The 19,439-nt window shown below is 43.4% G+C and overlaps 3 protein-coding genes across 4 annotated transcripts in view; 1 reads left to right on the top strand and 2 right to left on the bottom strand.

The window, feature by feature from the left end:
* The first annotated feature begins 1,071 nt into the window (after positions 1–1,071).
* LOC135490880 (calmodulin-A-like) lies at positions 1,072–4,644 on the top strand. Of its 2 annotated transcripts, none has more exons than XM_064776450.1 (4): positions 1,072–1,183; positions 1,729–1,888; positions 2,205–2,299; positions 4,096–4,644. In XM_064776450.1, the coding sequence occupies exons 2-4, from the start codon at positions 1,751–1,753 to the stop codon at positions 4,301–4,303; spliced, it is 441 nt and encodes a 146-aa protein (XP_064632520.1). In that variant the 5' UTR covers positions 1,072–1,183; positions 1,729–1,750; the 3' UTR covers positions 4,304–4,644. The 2 variants fall into 2 exon arrangements, with proteins under 2 accessions (XP_064632520.1, XP_064632521.1); XM_064776451.1 differs by having other exon boundaries at positions 1,726–1,888.
* LOC135490879 (uncharacterized) lies at positions 4,635–13,464 on the bottom strand. Its single transcript, XM_064776449.1, has 6 exons — positions 12,913–13,464; positions 8,377–8,432; positions 7,345–7,469; positions 6,867–7,017; positions 6,148–6,219; positions 4,635–5,715 (listed from the first exon to the last, which is right to left on the bottom strand). The coding sequence occupies exons 1-6, from the start codon at positions 13,037–13,039 to the stop codon at positions 5,596–5,598; spliced, it is 651 nt and encodes a 216-aa protein (XP_064632519.1). The 5' UTR covers positions 13,040–13,464; the 3' UTR covers positions 4,635–5,595.
* A 3,275-nt stretch (positions 13,465–16,739) lies between these two features.
* Positions 16,740–19,439, bottom strand: part of LOC135491189 (ADP-ribosylarginine hydrolase Tri1-like) — a 34,578-nt gene continuing 31,878 nt past the window's right edge. Inside the window, exons 8-10 of the mRNA XM_064776901.1 lie at positions 19,232–19,390; positions 18,901–19,031; positions 16,740–18,510 (exon numbers count right to left, since the gene is read on the bottom strand). Of these exons, the coding sequence (XP_064632971.1) occupies positions 18,225–18,510; positions 18,901–19,031; positions 19,232–19,390 (576 nt within the window). The 3' untranslated portion in view covers positions 16,740–18,224. The remainder of the gene's footprint in view (positions 18,511–18,900; positions 19,032–19,231; positions 19,391–19,439) is intronic.

The following is a 19,439-nucleotide window of genomic DNA, read 5'->3' as shown; positions in this document are numbered from 1 at the left end:
TGGTGTCGACTTCCATGAAAAAGGGACGCAAAATAGGCACTGTGCATTGTTGTTTCCCTCTCCTTTGTCTTGGCCGGTTGTGACGACTGTGAAAATGCTGGAGAGACAGAACACAAAAAGGGACACTGCACATCTATCTAATGGGGCTGTGGAATGCTATTTCATCCGTCTTGTTTCGCCTTTGTCCTGGCCGGTTGTGACAAGTTTGAAAAGAGACACTGCACTTCCAATGTGACTGCGCAGTGTTGTTTGTTTCTCCTAGTTTCGCCTCTGTCCTGGCCGATTGTGACATGTCACAAAAAGGACAGAAGACGGAGCACAACAAGGGACACAGCTCATCCAATCAGACGACACCAATCATACATTATAATGTTTTGTCCTTAGCTGCGTGACTGCGCAATGTTGTTTGTTTCTCCTAGTTTCGCCTCTGTCCTGGCCGATTGTGACATGTTACAAAAAGGACAGAAGACGGAGCACAACAAGGGACACAGCTCATCCAATCAGACGACACCAATCATACATTATAATGTTTTGTCCTCAGCTGCGTGACTGCGCAATGTTGTTTGTTTCTCCTAGTTTCGCCTCTGTCCTGGCCGATTGTGACATGTCACAAAAAGGACAGAAGACGGAGCACAACAAGGGACACAGCTCATCCAATCAGACGACACCAATCATACATTATAATGTTTTGTCCTCAGCTGGTTTTGCGTTTGTGCTGGCAGGGCCTGATGTCGGTGAAAAGGATTTGTGTGTCCACTAGGAATGCATACCAGAAACAGATGAAGACAAAAACACCCAAAAAAACAAGTTCAATTGTGAAAGACGTGGTGTCGAAGAAGAAAATGTCCCCCTGGAAAAGGTGTCATGCCCAATATTGTATTCTGACGGATCATGGTATGGTTCTATAGAGGCAATGACCGTCAAGAGCTCATTCAATCATTTGTATCCCGGACGTTCTATTCTGAAATGAGTTAACTGAACAAATTCCCAGGGTGTTTTGCTGCATTTGGCATGCATATTACGTCGTTATTCTTGAGCATTGATTTGTGCTTAATTTGGAGAAAAAACTGAAATTGGTTCTGCTTGTAGATTAGGGACCATTAATACCATTATGTTCTTGGTTTGGGCGAAACTGCAGTAGGTTGTGCCACTGTTGACCAGCTGCAGGACTCGAAGAGCAGTGGTAAGTTTCCTTTTTTCTCATCCATGTGTCGATGTTTTTTAGTGCGATTTTTTACAAGAACTTGCCTATACTCATCAGTGTCATTTAGAAAAGGGTAGTCGGGATGGACAATGGTATTCGGTCTGCCATGGTGTTATATTCATAAAGTATTGGTACTGATTCCAATCGTCTTTTGTGTTGTTTCCAAAGGAGTTGTGCCTGTCTTCGGTGAGGGTGTGACTAGGATTGTGACTGTACCAAGTGAAACTCATTTCTCAACGATTGTGACGGTCTCCAATCAAGAAGTCTTACATATTATAATCAAAAGCAGCTGAAACTGATCGAAATTCAATTTACCCTGGGAATCGAACATTAAATGGCATGCCATGTAACAGTAATCAGTTTGTCCGCTGAACACAATGTGGTGGGCCTTTGTGCTTTCCTTACTGGTCTCTTGAGGACGAAGTCACAATAAGATGACAAAAAGGTAAGGATAACATTGTAGAAACATTTAAAAGTAGATGTCGTTTGCTCAAATGAGTGTCTGTTTTCGTTTTTCAAAGTAGCAGACGACCACGACCAGCAGACATGGACGACGCGACCATCGCCCGCTACAAGAGGGCATTCGATCAGTTTGACGTCAATGGTGACGGCCGTGTTAACAAAGACGAGATCAGGAACTCCCTGAAGAACATGGGATTCAATCCGACAGACGACATGGTTGAGGTAGGACGCATGGAATTACTGTAAAGCCGGCTCCGATCCGTCCTTTCTGCTGCTCTGATCCGCATTTTTCGCCCAAATGAATCCAAATACTGCTTACATGTTTACTAAATGCAGAGTATCAGGTACATTTTTAAGTCCCCGTCATTTTTAAGTCCAGTCCCTAGCAGGGACTGTCGGGCGTCGTATTAGCCATGTTCAGAAACCTCTCAATGTCCGGCGTCCCCTCGTCTCATTTACCTGCATTCGTCTTTCGTAACCTGACCCCCGTCCCCATCTCCAAGGAAGACGTTTTCACAGCTACCTTTCTGTTTCACAGCAAATCATCAAAGACGGCGACAAGAACAATGATGGTTGGCTCGAGTGGAGCGAGGTTCTGCACTCGCTGAAGCACAAGCCACAGAAAGAGCACGAGTAAGTAGACAACATTAACATTTTACACAACACCATCGTGTTTCAGAACAGCCATGTGCCCCTTCTCTTGTCTTGTTGTGACAAGCTCACCGCGACACGATGCTGTTACCATGTCCTCTTTCTTTGGCCTGGTTGTGACAGTCTCGCGGAGTAGCCATGTCTCTCTTCCTCGCTCTGGTTGTGGCAGTCTCACCGTGTCACATGTTGGAGCAGCCACGTGGCCCTTTTCTAACCGGTTACGACAGTTCATCGTGACATACGATTTAGCAGCCCCCGGCGGCAAATATCAGAGGGCTTCTTGTGGCAAATGAGAGGAACGAGTGGCAGCGACAGCCCCCAGTGGCCAACTAGTGACGGGAGACCAATGATATTTATTGTAGGACCGCTGGTATACTAGTACCTCCTTGCCTTTTGAAATTTTTTGCTGGTGAAGTCCCATGTCTTTTACAATTTGTGACTGGTGTAGCAGGAGGAATAGTCTCCGGTCTTTCACAGCTTGGTCCCCTGTCTCTAACATTCTGTATCTAGTGAGTCCACTATTCTTACACCCTGTGTCTGATGATGCAGGGAGTATCAACCCCACGTCTTTCACAGCATGGTCCCCGTCTCCCCCGTTGTTGAAGCAGAAGACAGTGTGGGGCAGCTGCAGCCCCAAGTGGCTTATTGGTAACGGAGAACCATAACTGCAGTGGTGTCTGGCCGGTGAACCGATCGAAGCCCCTATCAGCCTCTAGTGGCCAGCACATTCATGCGCATGCTGTCTGGATTAATAACCCATCATCACATTCGGATCGGATGTGATCGTAATAGTCCTGAAGACCTCCCAGAGCTGGTTATTGATTCCCATTACATTCACTCAGAGACATGATTGTGACAGGCACTACCTATACCGGCATGATAGCACTGTGGCCGGTGAAGCCTGAGGTGGGTCTAGTCCTCTGTTGTGGATGGTGCTGCAGGAGGAATATCCCCCATGTCTTTCGCAACTTGGTCTCCTGTCTCCCACGCTGGTGGAGCAGGGGCTATAGTCCCAGAAAGTATGTACACATGTATCAGTGGCCCAATGGTGGCAAATGGGTGGAGCGAGGGACAGTGAGGGCAGTGGCGGCTCCTGGTGGACCACTGGTAACGGGTGACTACAACACCGTTGGTCAGCAGCTGGTGCGCTGCTCATTCTTGCTGTCCTTGGCCATGTGCCCTTCCTTTGAACTGATTCTGGCGTGCAGTTTCACGGTGGAGCAGCCATGTTCCTTCTTTGGAATGGTTACGACAATCTCACCTGTTCACCGTCTCTCATGGTCGGGCATATAAGTATCCCTTCCTGGTGTAGCTGTGGCAGCCCCAGCGTACCTCACAGTTGAGAAGACGTATGTACGTATCCCCTTTTAGGCTGGTTGTGACAATCTCACTGTGCCACGATGAATAGAGCACCCATGTCCCATTCTTTGGCCTGGTTGTGGTGACCCAAGCGTATCACACAATGGAGTTGCCATGTCCCCGTCGAGTTGATCTCGGCTGTCTCGTCCCGTGATTGACGGTCCCGGTGTAGAAGTAGATACATATCAGAGGCCATGACTGTCTTAACCTCAGAGATGAAAAGCGCATAATAGAATCTTTTTCCCCCCAGACTTTCTATCAAGGGACGTTTCAAACTTGTACACCGGGTTGACGGGGGAGAGACAGGCATCTGGTTGTGGTTGTCTCACAATGTAAAGTGCGATCCTTTGTCCAACCAGGCTGATCGGATCCTCGTCGCCCCTCGTCCTTGTTTTTACTCAATTCATCCTCCTTTTCAGGGACGCCGCAACGAGGGCAGCGCTGAGGGCGCGGTTTCGCCTCCTCGATACAGACGACAGTGGCTACATCACCGTTGATGAGCTCCGAGACGCCATCTCAAAAACGGGCGCAGACATCCCCGCGGAGAAGGCCGAGGAACTCATTAAAGCAGCCGACAGAAACTTTGACGGGAAAGTCACATATGAAGAATTCTTGGCCGTCATGTAGGAATTACAGTTTACGATCTTTAGTCGGGAATCCACTCAAGGCTGTGGTATTGGCAACCTGTTGCTGCGATTGGTTGTGGCCAACGGGTCCTAATTCTAGACGCAACTGGTGGATGTGTGCAGCAGGGGTGCTTTTAACGGAATATACTTCCCGTCTTGACCCGCCGGCGGTAACTAGAAAATGGGAAAACTGCAACCCGAGCGCAGCAACGCCGCAGGCACAAATCGAGACACTCCATGAATTCCCCGCTAGCTGGATTCCTCGCTGGAGTCCATGGATTCCCCGCTTTATGATATTATATGCCAATCATTAGTCAAATAAAATAAACGTCTTATCATTAATACATATTATATTTGTTATTGTCTGGCATGAAGATATTTTACAAATAATGACTCCGGGCAACCGAGGACGGGCGTTTTTGGGCAAAGATATTATTAGTCAATTACTCGATCGAGGTGTTACCAGTCACACAAGGATCCTCGTTTTACGAGTTGCTGCCAATTCGAAGATTTGTCGCCACTTCGGGCGACAAGGCCCTCCCCGAATTGGCGACAACTCGTTAAACGAGAGTCCTTACCAGACTGCAGGTTACTTACTGATCAAGTTTCACCGGATATGACGGAGAAGAGACTCTCACGACTATTTGAATGAAATCTCGACCGGCCTATCACCCGTTCATTGAGGATTCTTGACTGACAGGTTACATTGTATGTTAGTATGCTCCACTGAAAATCGAGGACAATCACCATGCCTATCTACATTGCCTTGGAGAGCAGCAGCTGCAGTGTTCTTTCATATCGAACTTTCTCTTTTAAACATTGGAATACAATATACACACGCCAATACTTAATAAATTCATCGATCGCAGTATGACAATGGTACACTATGTTGCTCTGTATCACTACAAAAGAACGAACACAAATGGATGGGGAATATATAAAAAAAAACACCAGGTGCCAATTTAATTGCACCTCGCCCTTTGAATAACAATACTGTTTGTGCGGGACTCTAAAGGGTGACCAGCCCACTGCTTTAGCATTAGTAGCCCATTGAAATAGGCTCCGATCTGCTGGTGGGACGGGCCAGGCCTAGAGCAACAGCCAGGGCGTTTTTGCCACCAGTATATTGGTCAATTAGCGATCACCTGATTTCCCAAAACCAATGTTTACATGCAAATATCAGACGGCTACATCATGTGGAATAGTGGCAACTCCACTGTTGCCTTGAATATCCCAAGAATCTCCTTATAATAAACTGAGCTGCCCCAGATGACCACGATGACAACGAGACGGTCAGTCCTCTCCTCTGAACTCCTTCTTGTATCTAACCTCGTCCACTTCGATGAAATATCCTCGGATGACAACCAGCAACGGCCATAACTTTTCCATCATTTCTTGCATATCTTGTATAACCTGGCAACGAGGATAGAAAAGAAGCTGGCTTATGAGCAGATATATATTAAAATCTAATTATGAGTGATTCACTGGCGGAGAGATTCTACGGTCTATAATACCACCTCCAACTCAACGAGAACCTCCCACATTGAATTTGGTGTCAGATCAAAGGCCGGAATTAAACTTGAGGCTAAAACATCTGTCACTGTTCGTATCATTTGTTTTGAAGATTCCATCCATACTTACTTATTTGGATCAAATACTTATGAACTACGAAATGGAATGTAACCTAATTTCCATCATCAATGGTGCTGGTCATTAGCAATCATTTAAAACAACCTGGAACATAATCTTTTAAAAACTTCCCAGGCAATTGAACATTTTGTTGACTGTCACACACAGCCCATGAGAGTTACCTCTCCATCTTATTACTTTATGCTGATATCTTACCTGAGCGACCGGAGCACCATCAGCTAAACTCGCCAACGCTGTGGTCCGCGTTGGCACAAACCGTAAAACTGTCTGAAAACATAGGAATTTATCTACAATAAGGATGATTGAGGGTTGAAAATCCATATAGGCTCTATTATACAGGTCGTACTAAAATATTTTCTTTTAGTTCAACACTTCAGAGTTGTGTACAGTCTAACGGCCATACCCTCTGCAGTGTATCAGCCGAGTGTCAGACCCTGGGCCTCTTGTTAAAATTTTAAACAAACCCGCGTCATTCTTGGTGAAGTGTGCTTAAACGGGAGACGAAATGACATATTATGAAAGTGAGCATGTGCAGTACCTTTGTGGACATGCATATTGTATTTTGGTGTCGATCGTTATTTTAAAGTGGCCTTCTCTCATTCAAAAACGTATTAGTTGCTGTAGTTCTACCTACAACAGAGTTAGGACGTAGTGGCGCATGGCTGTGGAGACCAATGAGCTTTTTATAAGCCCCTCCCCTTCCCCAGGGAGAGATACACCGTATACATGTACATGTTTAGTGAATTACAGACAGAATTGAGTTAATGCAGTGTCAGCCGTCAGGGAAGATCCTCGATCGGTCGATCATAACCCGATCGAGCTGTCGCCCACCCCTGCTTGATCTGGCTACCATCCATCGATCGGGGATACTTCCTGACTTGTCAGGAGGCTTGCAGGCTTATTTCGTAACTCACTTTAAATATCGCTCTAGTGGCGAAGTTGTGATATTTGTCTAAGGATAAGCTGTAGGCTTTCTGCGAGGCCTCGTATAAGGAGTCGGGCTCCTTGTTCGTCAGGTGGTCCTCGATGAGTAACTTTTGTAAATACCACATGAAGAGGAGCGCCCTGAAAGGGGAATGTTACAGTTATTTAACTGATCAGTTCAACAACATAGGGAAGCGGGCGATGCGCTTTTTCTAAAAGTCGTTGGTACATCCAAGACCACCGTCTCCAATCAGACACCGTAAAGACGTTTCCGGACGTCATGGTCTGTTCTGTCATGACTTTTGTTGATATCGATCTATCTGCTGTCGCCAACTGCAATCTCCTAATGAGAGGAACAGCTACATTTGCTCCATAGAGCTATATCTGCTTGCCTTGGCCTCCATGACTTTATTGATAGAGATTATTACGAATGAGAGGAGAAGTGAAGAGGGCGCTGTCTACACTTACCGCCTCAACCACAACACAGCCACGGACGAAGAGTCACCTTTCGCTTGTATACCTTGTAACTTGTCTTTTTCTAACCGCGCCTTTATATATTTAATCCCATCTTTGGCCAAGGCGTCTCGCATTTTCTGAAATGACAACCACATTTTAATAACCACCTTTATGCACTTGAACCTTTCGCAGCGGTCACCTCTCTCAAAAGGACACCGTCTCTATATTAAGAACAGTGTCATCCATGCAAAGATCCTCGATTGACCGATCGTAGCCCGATGAGATTATCGCCAATCAGCCTGCGTCAGTCGTCATATTAGGCGCAGCCTGATCAACGCGTTATCAAAATATAACGTCTAAATACATGTGGAAGAAACTGTGCTTTTAATGTTGTTGATATCAAAATCATATATCGAATCAAATACGGGTTGTCACACGTGCACGTGTGCGGTCCACGACGAAAGCGCGTTTCTTGACGCGACCTCTAACGGTCATGTTCGGAGGCTTTGGAGCGTGTACTTGTATCCACTCTCTGGGCCAAACACTGCAGGCAATATTTCATGAATCCAATACCGATATTCTACAAATTATAATGGATTAGTTGATCACCCCACCCAATGACAATGAATTATTAATCCGCTTTTAACACAATGAGCGGGTATTCTCTCATCTAAACATAATTGAAAACCGTTTATAGGGAGTTTCCGCTCCCGAAACGCCAAAGCGAACGCCTGTCCAATTGTTCGAGATCCGGATCACCATGTCGAACATGGGAAAGGCGTTGGCGTTTCCGGGTATTTGCGAAAACTCTCTGTTATATGATGTACACTCCGGTCGCTTTCGATGGGGCTCGTCTCTCCTTTGAAAGCAGTCTGAATAATATGACGACGGCCTGCCTCTGGAGTCTAATATAAGGTTGAGGCCTACAGTACTCGGCCTAGCTCGTTAAACAAAACTGATAGGCTCTTCTATAGTTTTTGCACAGTGGCAAAAACGGACGGTGATATTTGATTAAAAAAAGGCCTATAAATAGACTTGACCTACCCGTATATTGCCTCTCACATCGTTTTTGACAATTTCTGGAAAACAGCCCAGTTTATCTGAAAAATTCAAAAACAACACTTTAGTAAAAATAACTGAATTATTGAGGACCTTTATTGCCCATGTGAGTGCGCTACCTCCTCCCGTCACGTTCCCGCCAAGTTCCCGTCACGTTCCCGCCAAGTTCTCGTCACGTTCCCGCCAAGTTCTCGTCACGTTCCCGCCAAGTTCCCGTCACATCCTCTTTGTTCTTGTGTCACAAGGCCTAGAAGTCAGCTAGCTGGAAGCCATTTTCACTTGAAACACCTACATATTTCATGCCCAAGTTCAAGGTACTATAGGCGTGAGACGATAATACCGTGAATACGAGGGGAGGATGCATTCAAGGTATGGAGGCCAGATTCAACCAGAGCGTTGATGATACTTCTTCCCACCTACCCGCAGCCGCAGTCGTAGGTGATTAGACCGATGGAGCCGAGTGTATAGTCTTCCCAAAGTAGCGACCGCAGCGGGAACACTCTAGCGAAATCGGGCCTTTACTCTATATGTATTTTTGATTATTATTGATGGTCAGTTGTTTTGACAACTAAACGGGCCAGGTCAAGAAGTGAAGCCAACTACAGGGTAATTGTCTCCTGGTTTTGTAATTCCGGTAACTAATGGGAGTGGTGAAACAAGGCCTAGGTTATTATGTTCAACAGTATGGAGTTTAACAGCTATTAAACATATTAAACAATTAGGCCTATGCAAAATCATTTTGAAATAGCATTATGCCTTCTTGATGGAATGGGTTAGAACGGCCTGGCCCGTCCCACTGCAAGAGGTAAATGTCAGCTCATTTCGTCAGCCTCGGCGGGCGAGGAACGGGTTCCCAGTCGACAGCTGTATGATGTAATCATTATATTAGCAGTGAAGCAAAGCTCCTTTATATGCCAACCCCGATTTGGCTCTTGCCCGCAGATTGGCCTCTGTCAATTAGGCCTATAATTACTCCTCTGTCGTAACTGGCGTATCGACCTCTACCGGAGAGAGATGGGCGCACTAAAGAGCTCTCGATCTTGGCATCCTTGGACATTTTGAGCTCGGAGTGATTCTAACAAAGAGTTCTCAGTTTGTTGTATAGGGGCCCTAGGCCTAAAACCGCGCAAAACGAGTAATTATCACATGTAAAGTCAGTAAAAGACAGTCAGACGTTACGAATGAGTTCGTCAACAAAACGCTACTGGGAAAAGCTACTATCGGGTACAATCATGTGGCTCAGAGCCAAGTAGAGTACTATCCCTTTAATAATGCATGTCATAATGCATGTCCCTTTCAAGTATTATTTCAATTGACACTTTACATCCGTGCAGTCACATTAATTTGCCGATATGCGTATATACCAGGGTGGAACGAAAACATTAGAGAGCTCAGAGAAAGGGCGCTGCTTTGGCACAACATCTGGAAGGCCGGGGGGTCGCAATGGCAAGGGGTCGTATTCGAGATCCGTAAAACGACTAGGGCGAGATACCACCATGCCGTCAAACTCTCCAAAAAGGAGAATAAGGTAGCTGAGAGTAATAGAATAGCAATGGCATAGCTGGAAAAGAATGACAGCGACTTCTGGAAGTTGATCAATAGGGGAAAAAAGAAGAAACAGACCTACGCGGTGAGAATTGATGATGCTATGGATGACAGATCCATCGCGGATAGGTTTGCTGTTAAATATGAGGCTTTATATTCATCGGTTGGTTACGACGAGGATCAGATGAGTGATATAATTAAAGACTTGGACAACGACATAGACTTTAGATGTGAAACTAACAGATGTGGGTGCATTAGCCACACTATCTCAGCAGTTGAAGTTCGATCTGCTATTTTCAAACTGAACAAAGGAAAACATGATGGTGGGAAGACTCTATTTAGTGACCATTTGATACATGGTACAGAGGTACTCGACAAGAAGCTAGCGGAGCTTTTCACGCTCATGTTGTCCCATTCTTACATACCAGAGGCGTTCAAAAGGTCGATTATAATTCCTATCCCCAAGAACAAGAGAAAGTCTATTAACGATTCTGATAACTATAGAGGAATCGCATTAAGTAGTGTCTTATGTAAGGTGTTAGACCACATCATTATGGAAAAATGCCCTCAGGTTTTTTGCACATCTGATCTGCAATTTGGGTTTAAGAAAAAGAGTTCTACCACCCAGTGTACATTTGTGCTCAAAGAAGTTATTGATTATTATCTCTCGCATGGAAGTAATGTTTACGTGACGTTATTAGATGCCAGTCGTGCATTCGACAGGATTGAATACACCAGGCTGTTCAACTTGTTAGTAAAAAAGAAATGTTGTCCACTGATTGTGAAATTTCTGGCAACGCTGTACACGTGTCAATATGTCCAAGTAAAATGGAAGGACACTCTAAGTAGGGTAATTAATGTAAAAAATGGTATAAAGCAGGGTGGAGTAATGTCCCCTATTTTATTCTGCATTTACTCGGATGAAATGCTACTGGACTTGAAACAGTCGAGTTACGGATGTTATATTGGCCAACAATTTGTAGGGGCATTGGCGTACGCCGATGATGTAGTTCTATTGTGCCCCACTAGACATGGCATGCAGGAAATGCTTAAGATTTGTGATAGATATTCCGAGGAGTATAGATTATTGTTCAATGTCATTAAAACACACTTCCTATTGTTTGGAAAAGAAGCAGCCGATACTTTTTTAAGGTGGCAAAACAACAGACTTGAGGTAGAAGATATAGCAAATCACCTGGGCCATATCATAGGCCCCCACGCCGAGCAGACACTTATTGATCAAGCTATTGGAAACATGATTGCCCGAACTAATGCACTTGTCTCTGCATTTGGTCATTGCGACATTGATGTAAAATATCGCCTGTTCAAAACATATGTCATGTGTTTATACGGCAGCGTACTGTGGGATTTTTCTTCTAGGCACATGGATAGACTGCTTACGACCTGGAGGAAATGTATAAGGAAACTATTCAAATTACCGTATCGGACACACTCAAATTTGTTGCCTACTATATGCCGGGATATCAATCCGGAATTTCAGATGCACAGCAGGTTTTTAAAATTTTTTAAGACTGCTCTGAGAAGTAATAATGAACTGGTTGAACTGTCTGCGAAATTAGTCATTTACGGAAGTAGTTCCTCCGTCGGGGGAAACATCAATGTACTATGTGAGAAGATAGGGACCGATAGGGACAACCTTATTAGAAGGGGTAACAAAGTTGGTGATATCGAAACGAATGACATAGGCAGTGTGATCAGGGATCTTATACTGATGAGAGACAGGGGTGACTATCACCTCTTTGATAGAGATGAGCTGTCAGATACTATTACGCATCTAGCATGCGAATGATAAGTTGACCTTTGCCCCCCCCCGCGGCAGAGGATCCATGAGAATTTTTCTTTCATAAATAGACTTTGATACATGTATTTTGTTTTTACGTTCTTGTCTTGTTCAATGCACCTTTTCTTGTAAGCGCACAATGCACAATACTGTAAAATGTACAAGAGTACGATAAATAAACTATATATATATATATTATACGTTTACATGGTTTTGCGTTTTGTTATAATACTTGGATTCGACCATTAGAATCAACAATGCCCATACATGTAGCTCGTACCCAGGTGGAAGGTAAATGAAATGTAGAAGAGAATTACATTGTAGTCGTTTGTTGATGTGGGCTGGCGTCCAGGACGGGGGTAAATACTACAAATACAAACATGTACAGTCCTTCCAGAAAGTAAATGGCCACAGGTTGTTTTTAATATCACAGAGATAGAATCAGATAATTGAATGCGGTTTTCAGCAGAGAATGGTACTAGTTGGTCATGCATATGTTGTAGTTGGACGCAGCTAATCCTATCTCTTCATTATGTAACAGGCAATTTGAAAAATGTCCAAAAAGTAACTTTTTTATTTCATCTTATTTTCGTTCTTTTTCACAATGTATGGGTGAACTATGATGCAACAAATGTGCAAAAAAATGTACATTTGTCATGACTATCGAACACACTATGGAATTGCAAGTGCCATGGTCATAAAGCACAGTTCATGAGCCCATTTGAATTTTTGAAAAGGCACATGAAAAAAAAAAGGTGATTTTTGGCCCTTTTTTGAAATGTTTGTTACATAATGAAGGGGTGGAATTAGGTGCATCCATATACAACAGATATATGACCAACTAAATATACCATACTCTGCTGAAAACCGCATTCAAATATCTTATTTTATCTCTGTGTTATTAAAAAAACCCTGTGAACATTTACTTTCTGGAAGGACTGTACCTTGAAACACTGGTAAAATGTGTGAATACATACCAAGGAACACTGGTAAAATGTGTGAATACATACCAAGGAACACTGGTAAAATGTGTGAATACATATCAAGGAACACTGGTAAAATGTGTGAATACATACCAAGGAACACTGGTAAAATGTGTGAATACATACCAAGGAACACTGGTTGAATGTGTGAATACATACCAAGGAACACTGGTTGAATGTGTGAATACTTACCCAGAAACACTGGTAAAATCTCTGAAGCTGCTGCAAATTCTTCTACGTCTATTTCTTTCTCCTCCCCTAGCGCCGGGTACGGCCGCGCGTACGTGAACACCGTCATTCTCAATACTGTCTTGTCCATGTTCGGGTCAAGGAAGGGCCTACTGACAATACACTGGAAGCATATAGGCCTATAGGTTAGATACTCCTACATGGTCATTTGTACTGGTGGATTTCAAGGCTTATATGTTATATAGGCTTGTCTAATATATAACACTCGTTGCAGGTGATGTCAGAAATCCATAACATTAATTGATTTTACTTCGTCAATATAAACATTGTATGCGTTCCGGTGAAATTAAAGCACTTCAATACCGGCATCCGGACAAGCGTTCTGACACGCACTGTTAAAGGTAGAGTCCGTCCGACGAGGCTCTAAATGTTATGATAGAGCTGATTAGTTCCACCAAGACCAACAGGAACGAAAAGCCTCTACGTTGCCACAGGATAGGCTATCCTGTGCGTTGCGTTACTCTACCACCGTACTCTACCACCCTGACACACAAGGCTTTGAGACTGCCCGAGGGTTTAGTGCTATTACACGAGCCCAGTGTAAAAGGAGTGGAAAATTCAGAAATTTGGGAAAGGGTGCGGCGCAGCCCGACCCAGAATATTCTGGGCTTTTTCTTCTGCGTTAAAGTCGCGTGCGCCGCAGTAAAATCGTCGGCTGTGTTCGCTGCAGGTCTTTTGATACTTTTGCGGCTCCCACAGCTACACTCCGGACAATGTGGAACGGCCTCGTTCCTCACCATAAGGATACCAAATTAGGATGACGCAATGGGCTGCGCAGGGAGTCATGACGTTTTCAGTCTACCATACCAACTATGTCTCACCAAAAAATTATGGTAAAAAGATAGCCAGCGAGCTAATAGTGTCCATTGCAAAGTTTTAAACTGGACGAAAGAAGATAGTCATGCATCCTTCTTGTGTGATGCACAATTCATATTATTTGTCCTCCGTTCTTCAAGTAAGCCTGCATCAAACAAACAATTTACCTGCAGGCAGATCCCAACTCTTGGATTAAAAAGAAAACATCATTATCCGATTCGAATAATGTTCCTCCAGCCAGAAGAGTAGGGACAGTATTTCTGTAAATGCGTGATGTCACAATCTACACATTAAGCCCAGGGTCTCATCTTGATCCCAATCAATTAAGCCAATGGTGTCTGTGAATTTCAGGCTTGGTAGTTTTTCAGTCATAGAAAAACTCCAACCTTCATAGCCTCTTCTGACTCGCTACTGGCCCTGCAATCTCTGTAGAATCAGACCCACATGGAGTGTTGCATTTAGAGAGCAGCTGAGGTCTTTCACATGTTTATTCGCTGCATGGTGAATACAGTGTTTTAGTGTGTTGATCATTCCAGAAGTAGAACATCCAGCTACAAGGACATGATGACTCCTTACCGTCTTCACAGTAGATTGATTAACACCTTCAGCGCCGAACCACTTAGATCTCCGTGGCCCAAATCCCCTCCCCCTTTGAGCTGGTTATCGGAGTCTCATGGACCTTATGAAAGAACTACGCCATCGCCATCTTCAGGGCAAGGCAGGAACTGAAAAGACCGTTTGGTCTTTTCAGTTCCTACCTTGCCCTTTTCAGTTCCTACCGTGCCCTGAAGATGGCGATGGCGTAGTTCTTTCATGAAGTGCACGAGACTCCGATAACCAGCTCAAAGAGGAGGGATTTGGGCCACTAGATCTACGTGGTTCGGCGCTGAAGGTGTTAATAGTTCACCAAAACTAGGCGTGTATCTTGCTTTTTGGTCTTCAGGGGAATGAGACTTTGATTTTGGGTGAAGATTGCATACAAATGTGGTTACTAAGTCAAAGAAATTTCATCAGCTTGGTTTAATAATAGCTCATGTACTTGTTTCATGTTAAAGTGATACTATGATGTGATATACAACTTTGCGGAAATACGTCCGTTTTTAATTGTTGATCACAAATGTAAAGCTCAAATTTTCCATTTTTGATTCGATTTATTATAAAATCGCTGAATGTAAACCACCGCGACCGTAAAAATGTTCATGTTGTGACGTCATCAACGAAAACGGCATCGAAGCGAGCCGTCCAGGCGGGATTAAACCATCAATTTCTAGAAAATGTGCATTTCGATTCGAAAACATTACCGATTTATGAGAAAGTGACGTACTCATTTGTCAAAAACAGCTGAAACATTATATGGTGAAATTTGACATGAGTTACCCTTTAATGTTGCCAGATACTGTCGAGGTTGTGACTATGTCTTCAGTTGTCAGATTTGGGTGGTGCCAGGCAGCTACATTGGATAATATGAATAAGGACCAGCAAATGCTTTTATCTAAATCTCCATGTACATTTACACTGGGCCTTTCTGTACAAAACTGAAGTAAAAGCATTTGCTAGTCTTTATTCATATCACCCATTGCCTCTGAATATGTTATAGCTATCAGTAGGTGCTAATAGATGCTGTCTATAATGGCAAGTGAAGAGTACCGTAGTTAATTCTGGGTTAACAAGCACTTACCATTATGCAACTGTCTTGTGTTGAGATGAACAACTCAGTTTGATAATAAATATAGTTGATTTTATTCTTTTCTTAGGCACATTATGAAACAAAATATTATCAAGAATTAACAAAGATTAGTCTTTATTAATTCTTGATATTATCAATGGTAACAATGATCACAACTTTCAATGGACATAGAAACACACAGTGACACTAACAACTGAACAAACCCCCCCCCCCCCCGGAATCCCCACCCCAACATACCCTGACCATGACTACTAGCAATACTTGACTTGCCAAACTCAGCTCGACGCCGAACTGCAGCGCCACTCGCGGACAAAGATAGAACCACTCGACATTTTTTTCACCGGTTTTCTTGCTGCACATGCGTACCAGCGTCATCTTTTGTTGATTTCCGCTGGTACGCATACCAGCGTCATCTTTTGTTGATTTCCGCTGGTACGCATGCGCAGCGAGAAAACCGGTGAAAAAAATGTCGAGTTGTTCTATCTTTGTCCGCGAGTGGCGCTGCAGTTCGGCGTCGAGCTGAGTTTGGCAAGTCAAGTATTATTCTGTTGGTCTATTGCATTCAAGAGTAACAGAGTCTTGTAATATCACTCTCATCTCGATAAGTTCCATCGGATTTGTTTCGAGACCTACCCCAAATGAAACTACATCCTACCGCACATCTTTGATCCATTTAGAACTTCATTCAGGCGACGACCGTTCTTGCCGATGTCGACACCAGCAGGAACCCTACCTAAGGTCACTAAGGTCAAACTCTGTGTAACCATCAACGCAACCATTCCTCTCAAAGACAACAGGTGAGCACATGGCCTCTGGCCATTTTATATTGGTATTGCCATGCAATTTAAGCTATGTCAAAAGTCTCACAAGTGGACTTATCACTGCATATTCACCCAACTATAACTTTATTTACATATAAATTAGATTTTTTATACAAAACTAATAAAAAGAAAGTCTTCTTTATAAATAGATAAAGGAACAAAACTGTCTCTTTTAATAGACTAAAACAGACCAAGAAACACCGTCTTGTACATCTCCAATGATCGTTTGGCAAAATGCAAGCGTGGAAAAGTACCAACATCTTAATTCTTAGCTCACTTTCAAATTTGCTTCAGCCCTCGGAACTGATATCGAACAGGCCGCCTTGGCTGTCTCACCAGGCACCGCAAGGGTGGAGCTAAAATGGTGGCCAAAACCGAGGCACCTCCCCGAGATTATTTTCTTCAAATTAACGGCTCCATCTGAGCAGTCTTTGGCGATGCAGCCAGGAATAAATCATTCTAAACATCTCAAACAATAACAATGACATGAGATTTTGAGTGTTTTACGACTGCTTCCAAATTTTGCACCAACCCAGGCGTTCATGGTTGCCTGACCATAACTGCTGCCACGGAAGTGAGGCAAAGTGCTTCATTCACTGTAAACAGTAGTGCCATGCGACAATCAAGGTGTTTGGTTGAAATTTAATCTCGTATTCGCTTCCAGTTACAAAGGGGTTAACTAATTCCATAAAGCGATAAGGAACTTCGTGATATCTTATACGAATAAGATCAACCACTTTTTGCTAATGACGGAGGTTTACTATGCGGCTGAATCATCAGTGTTATTGTGGTATGTCACCATGGTAACCATGGTCACATGACAAGATTATCTGCCTTTGTCGCAAGCGCCGAGAAGGGCTCCATTGTTGTTGTTTTCTACATATATGGGATTATACATCTTGCTGCACATGTCCACTAAACTCAGTTAGCCATCGCCAGCCCCGATCTTAGATGTGGGCGTCTGTAAATCATGAAATAAGAAATGACGAAATGAAAACGAAAAAAAATGAGTGTTGATAAAAGTGGAATTATAGCAGCTCCACTTGAATCAAGCTGCCTGCCTGTATTCCTATATGTAAGCCCTATATGTAAACTATGTGTAAATCCTCCCATATTATGTACACATGGGTGGAAATATCAAGCCACGCATGCATTAAGGGAGATTATAGGCAGGAGCCGAGGTAGGTCAGATTAGGTTACACGAAGTCATCAATAGGGGGCTCTCCTATATCAAGTTCAAACAAAACTATTCCTGTATTTCTATGTGAACTTGATGTAAACACTGTGTAAACTATATGTAAATCCTGCCTTAATATTGGTATATATGTCATCACCTGTTCCGATTTAACACTCAATATATCTATGTTTACCTTACATACAGTGTGGCCCGACCTTACCTATAATGCAGAAGTTCACATGGCTTTTGTGCAATAAGACATAAAGCAGCGAGTTTCACCCAATGCAAAGTCTAACCCCATGAGGTCTGCACAAATATAGAGTACCCCCACCCCAATTTAACCACTTTCCTTGACCACATATCAGATATCGAGAGACTTGCAGCAAGCCAAGCTGTGCCCCTTCCTAATGACACATTTCAGCTTCAAGAGTGTTTCAGAATTCTCTCGTTCATCCCCATTATCATCTGTAGAACAGTAACAAATACCACATGGAACGCCAAATTACATGAATTATTATCAAACAAGAAGACCAGCTTGTGCTGCCACCTGTCCCTGCAGTATGCAACCAGGCACGACAAACATAAAACAGCATATGGCAACAATTATAATCGTTCTCATATCTACATAAACAATCAAGTCATTTATAAAATGTTCATGACAGAAACAACTCCTTTATACACAGGTTATAAAAAACATGACACGCTATAAAATTGTGTGTTAAATGCCATGTTTTTAAGTCATATTTCCGTACAATTATGAGACCCCTTGGTCGTTTGTTATCTTGATTTCTGGCTTTCGTATAATAATCGCGCTGCCGCGTCGTTTTTTATTATCTTTGTTGCGATTGTTCATTGTATAGTCCGAAGAGAAATCCACACTTCCTCGACTACTCGTTGATGCAAATTCGACTTCAATGGCGATTTTACCACGCGTGTCATCATCGCTGACAAACGGACACGTCGCAAGATAATCCTTAAACGCCGTTAGCAGCAAGGTTTCGGCGGAGTTCCCTAACGTGTTGTCTAGGACAGTGAAATACCTGTAAATAGAAAGCAAGAGGATCAGAATTGCATTCTTCAACATAAGACTTTGCCAACATTCTTTGCTTAATTTTACCATGATTGTGAGTAGAGAAGGTCGGGTTGTTAAGTTTCCTTCTTGTCACCAAGCAGAGATTAATCTCATGCTTGTTCGCCAAAGAAGAGATGTAGGCTGGGAGCTGCACCATCCCTCCTGAACTCGCAACAGCAGAGAAGCTCCATGTCTCAAAAAGTGCTTTCACAGCCTAAAAACGCATGACTTGTTATTTAGAGAGGTCAAATTGAATTGAAACAACCAATTTGGGATCAAACTAGAGTCCTTAATAGAGAGATAACCCTCATTGGAGGTGTCTTTAACTTTAATAATCCGCAGGGAAGGTGGTCCTTACTTTGAAATTTGTTCGTCTAACCATTTCTTATGCCTGAAGCCACTAATCCATGTTTGTGGGAGGTTCTGCATCCCCACGCGGCAGCCAAGCAGGGCCCCAGCTACAGCACAGTTCGTATCAGCATCTCCGGCCTAGAAAAACAGAAGACATATATTTTTGCCATTTGTATTTAATCGTGGGTCAAGAAAATAGAAATGCAGAAAATCAATCACTCAAAAACGGCAAATTTTCTATGGTGCGTATGACAATGGTGTGTATCTTTTTCATGGAAAACACCACCAAAATAAACAAAACACATAGGGCTTTGATGATCGGAACATCTTCCACGTACCTCCATCAATATTGCCTGGATTGCCTGTCGGAAGTTCCGTTGCCTTAATGCCCAGAACCCACAGCCCAGACACTTGAAGGTGTAACCTATCTTTTTCTCTTCAGTGAGGTTCAACGCTCGTAGGGTTTTTACGTTGATATGGAAGTGAAGCTCTTCAATCTGGCAATGAGAAAGAAATACTCCTATGAATCTGAGGTTAAAATAGACA

This window comes from Lineus longissimus, chromosome 7 (genome assembly GCF_910592395.1).
Source record: "Lineus longissimus chromosome 7, tnLinLong1.2, whole genome shotgun sequence".
Classification (NCBI taxonomy): Eukaryota; Metazoa; Nemertea; class Pilidiophora; order Heteronemertea; family Lineidae; genus Lineus; species Lineus longissimus.
This window is presented reverse-complemented; position numbering and strand designations above follow the sequence as displayed.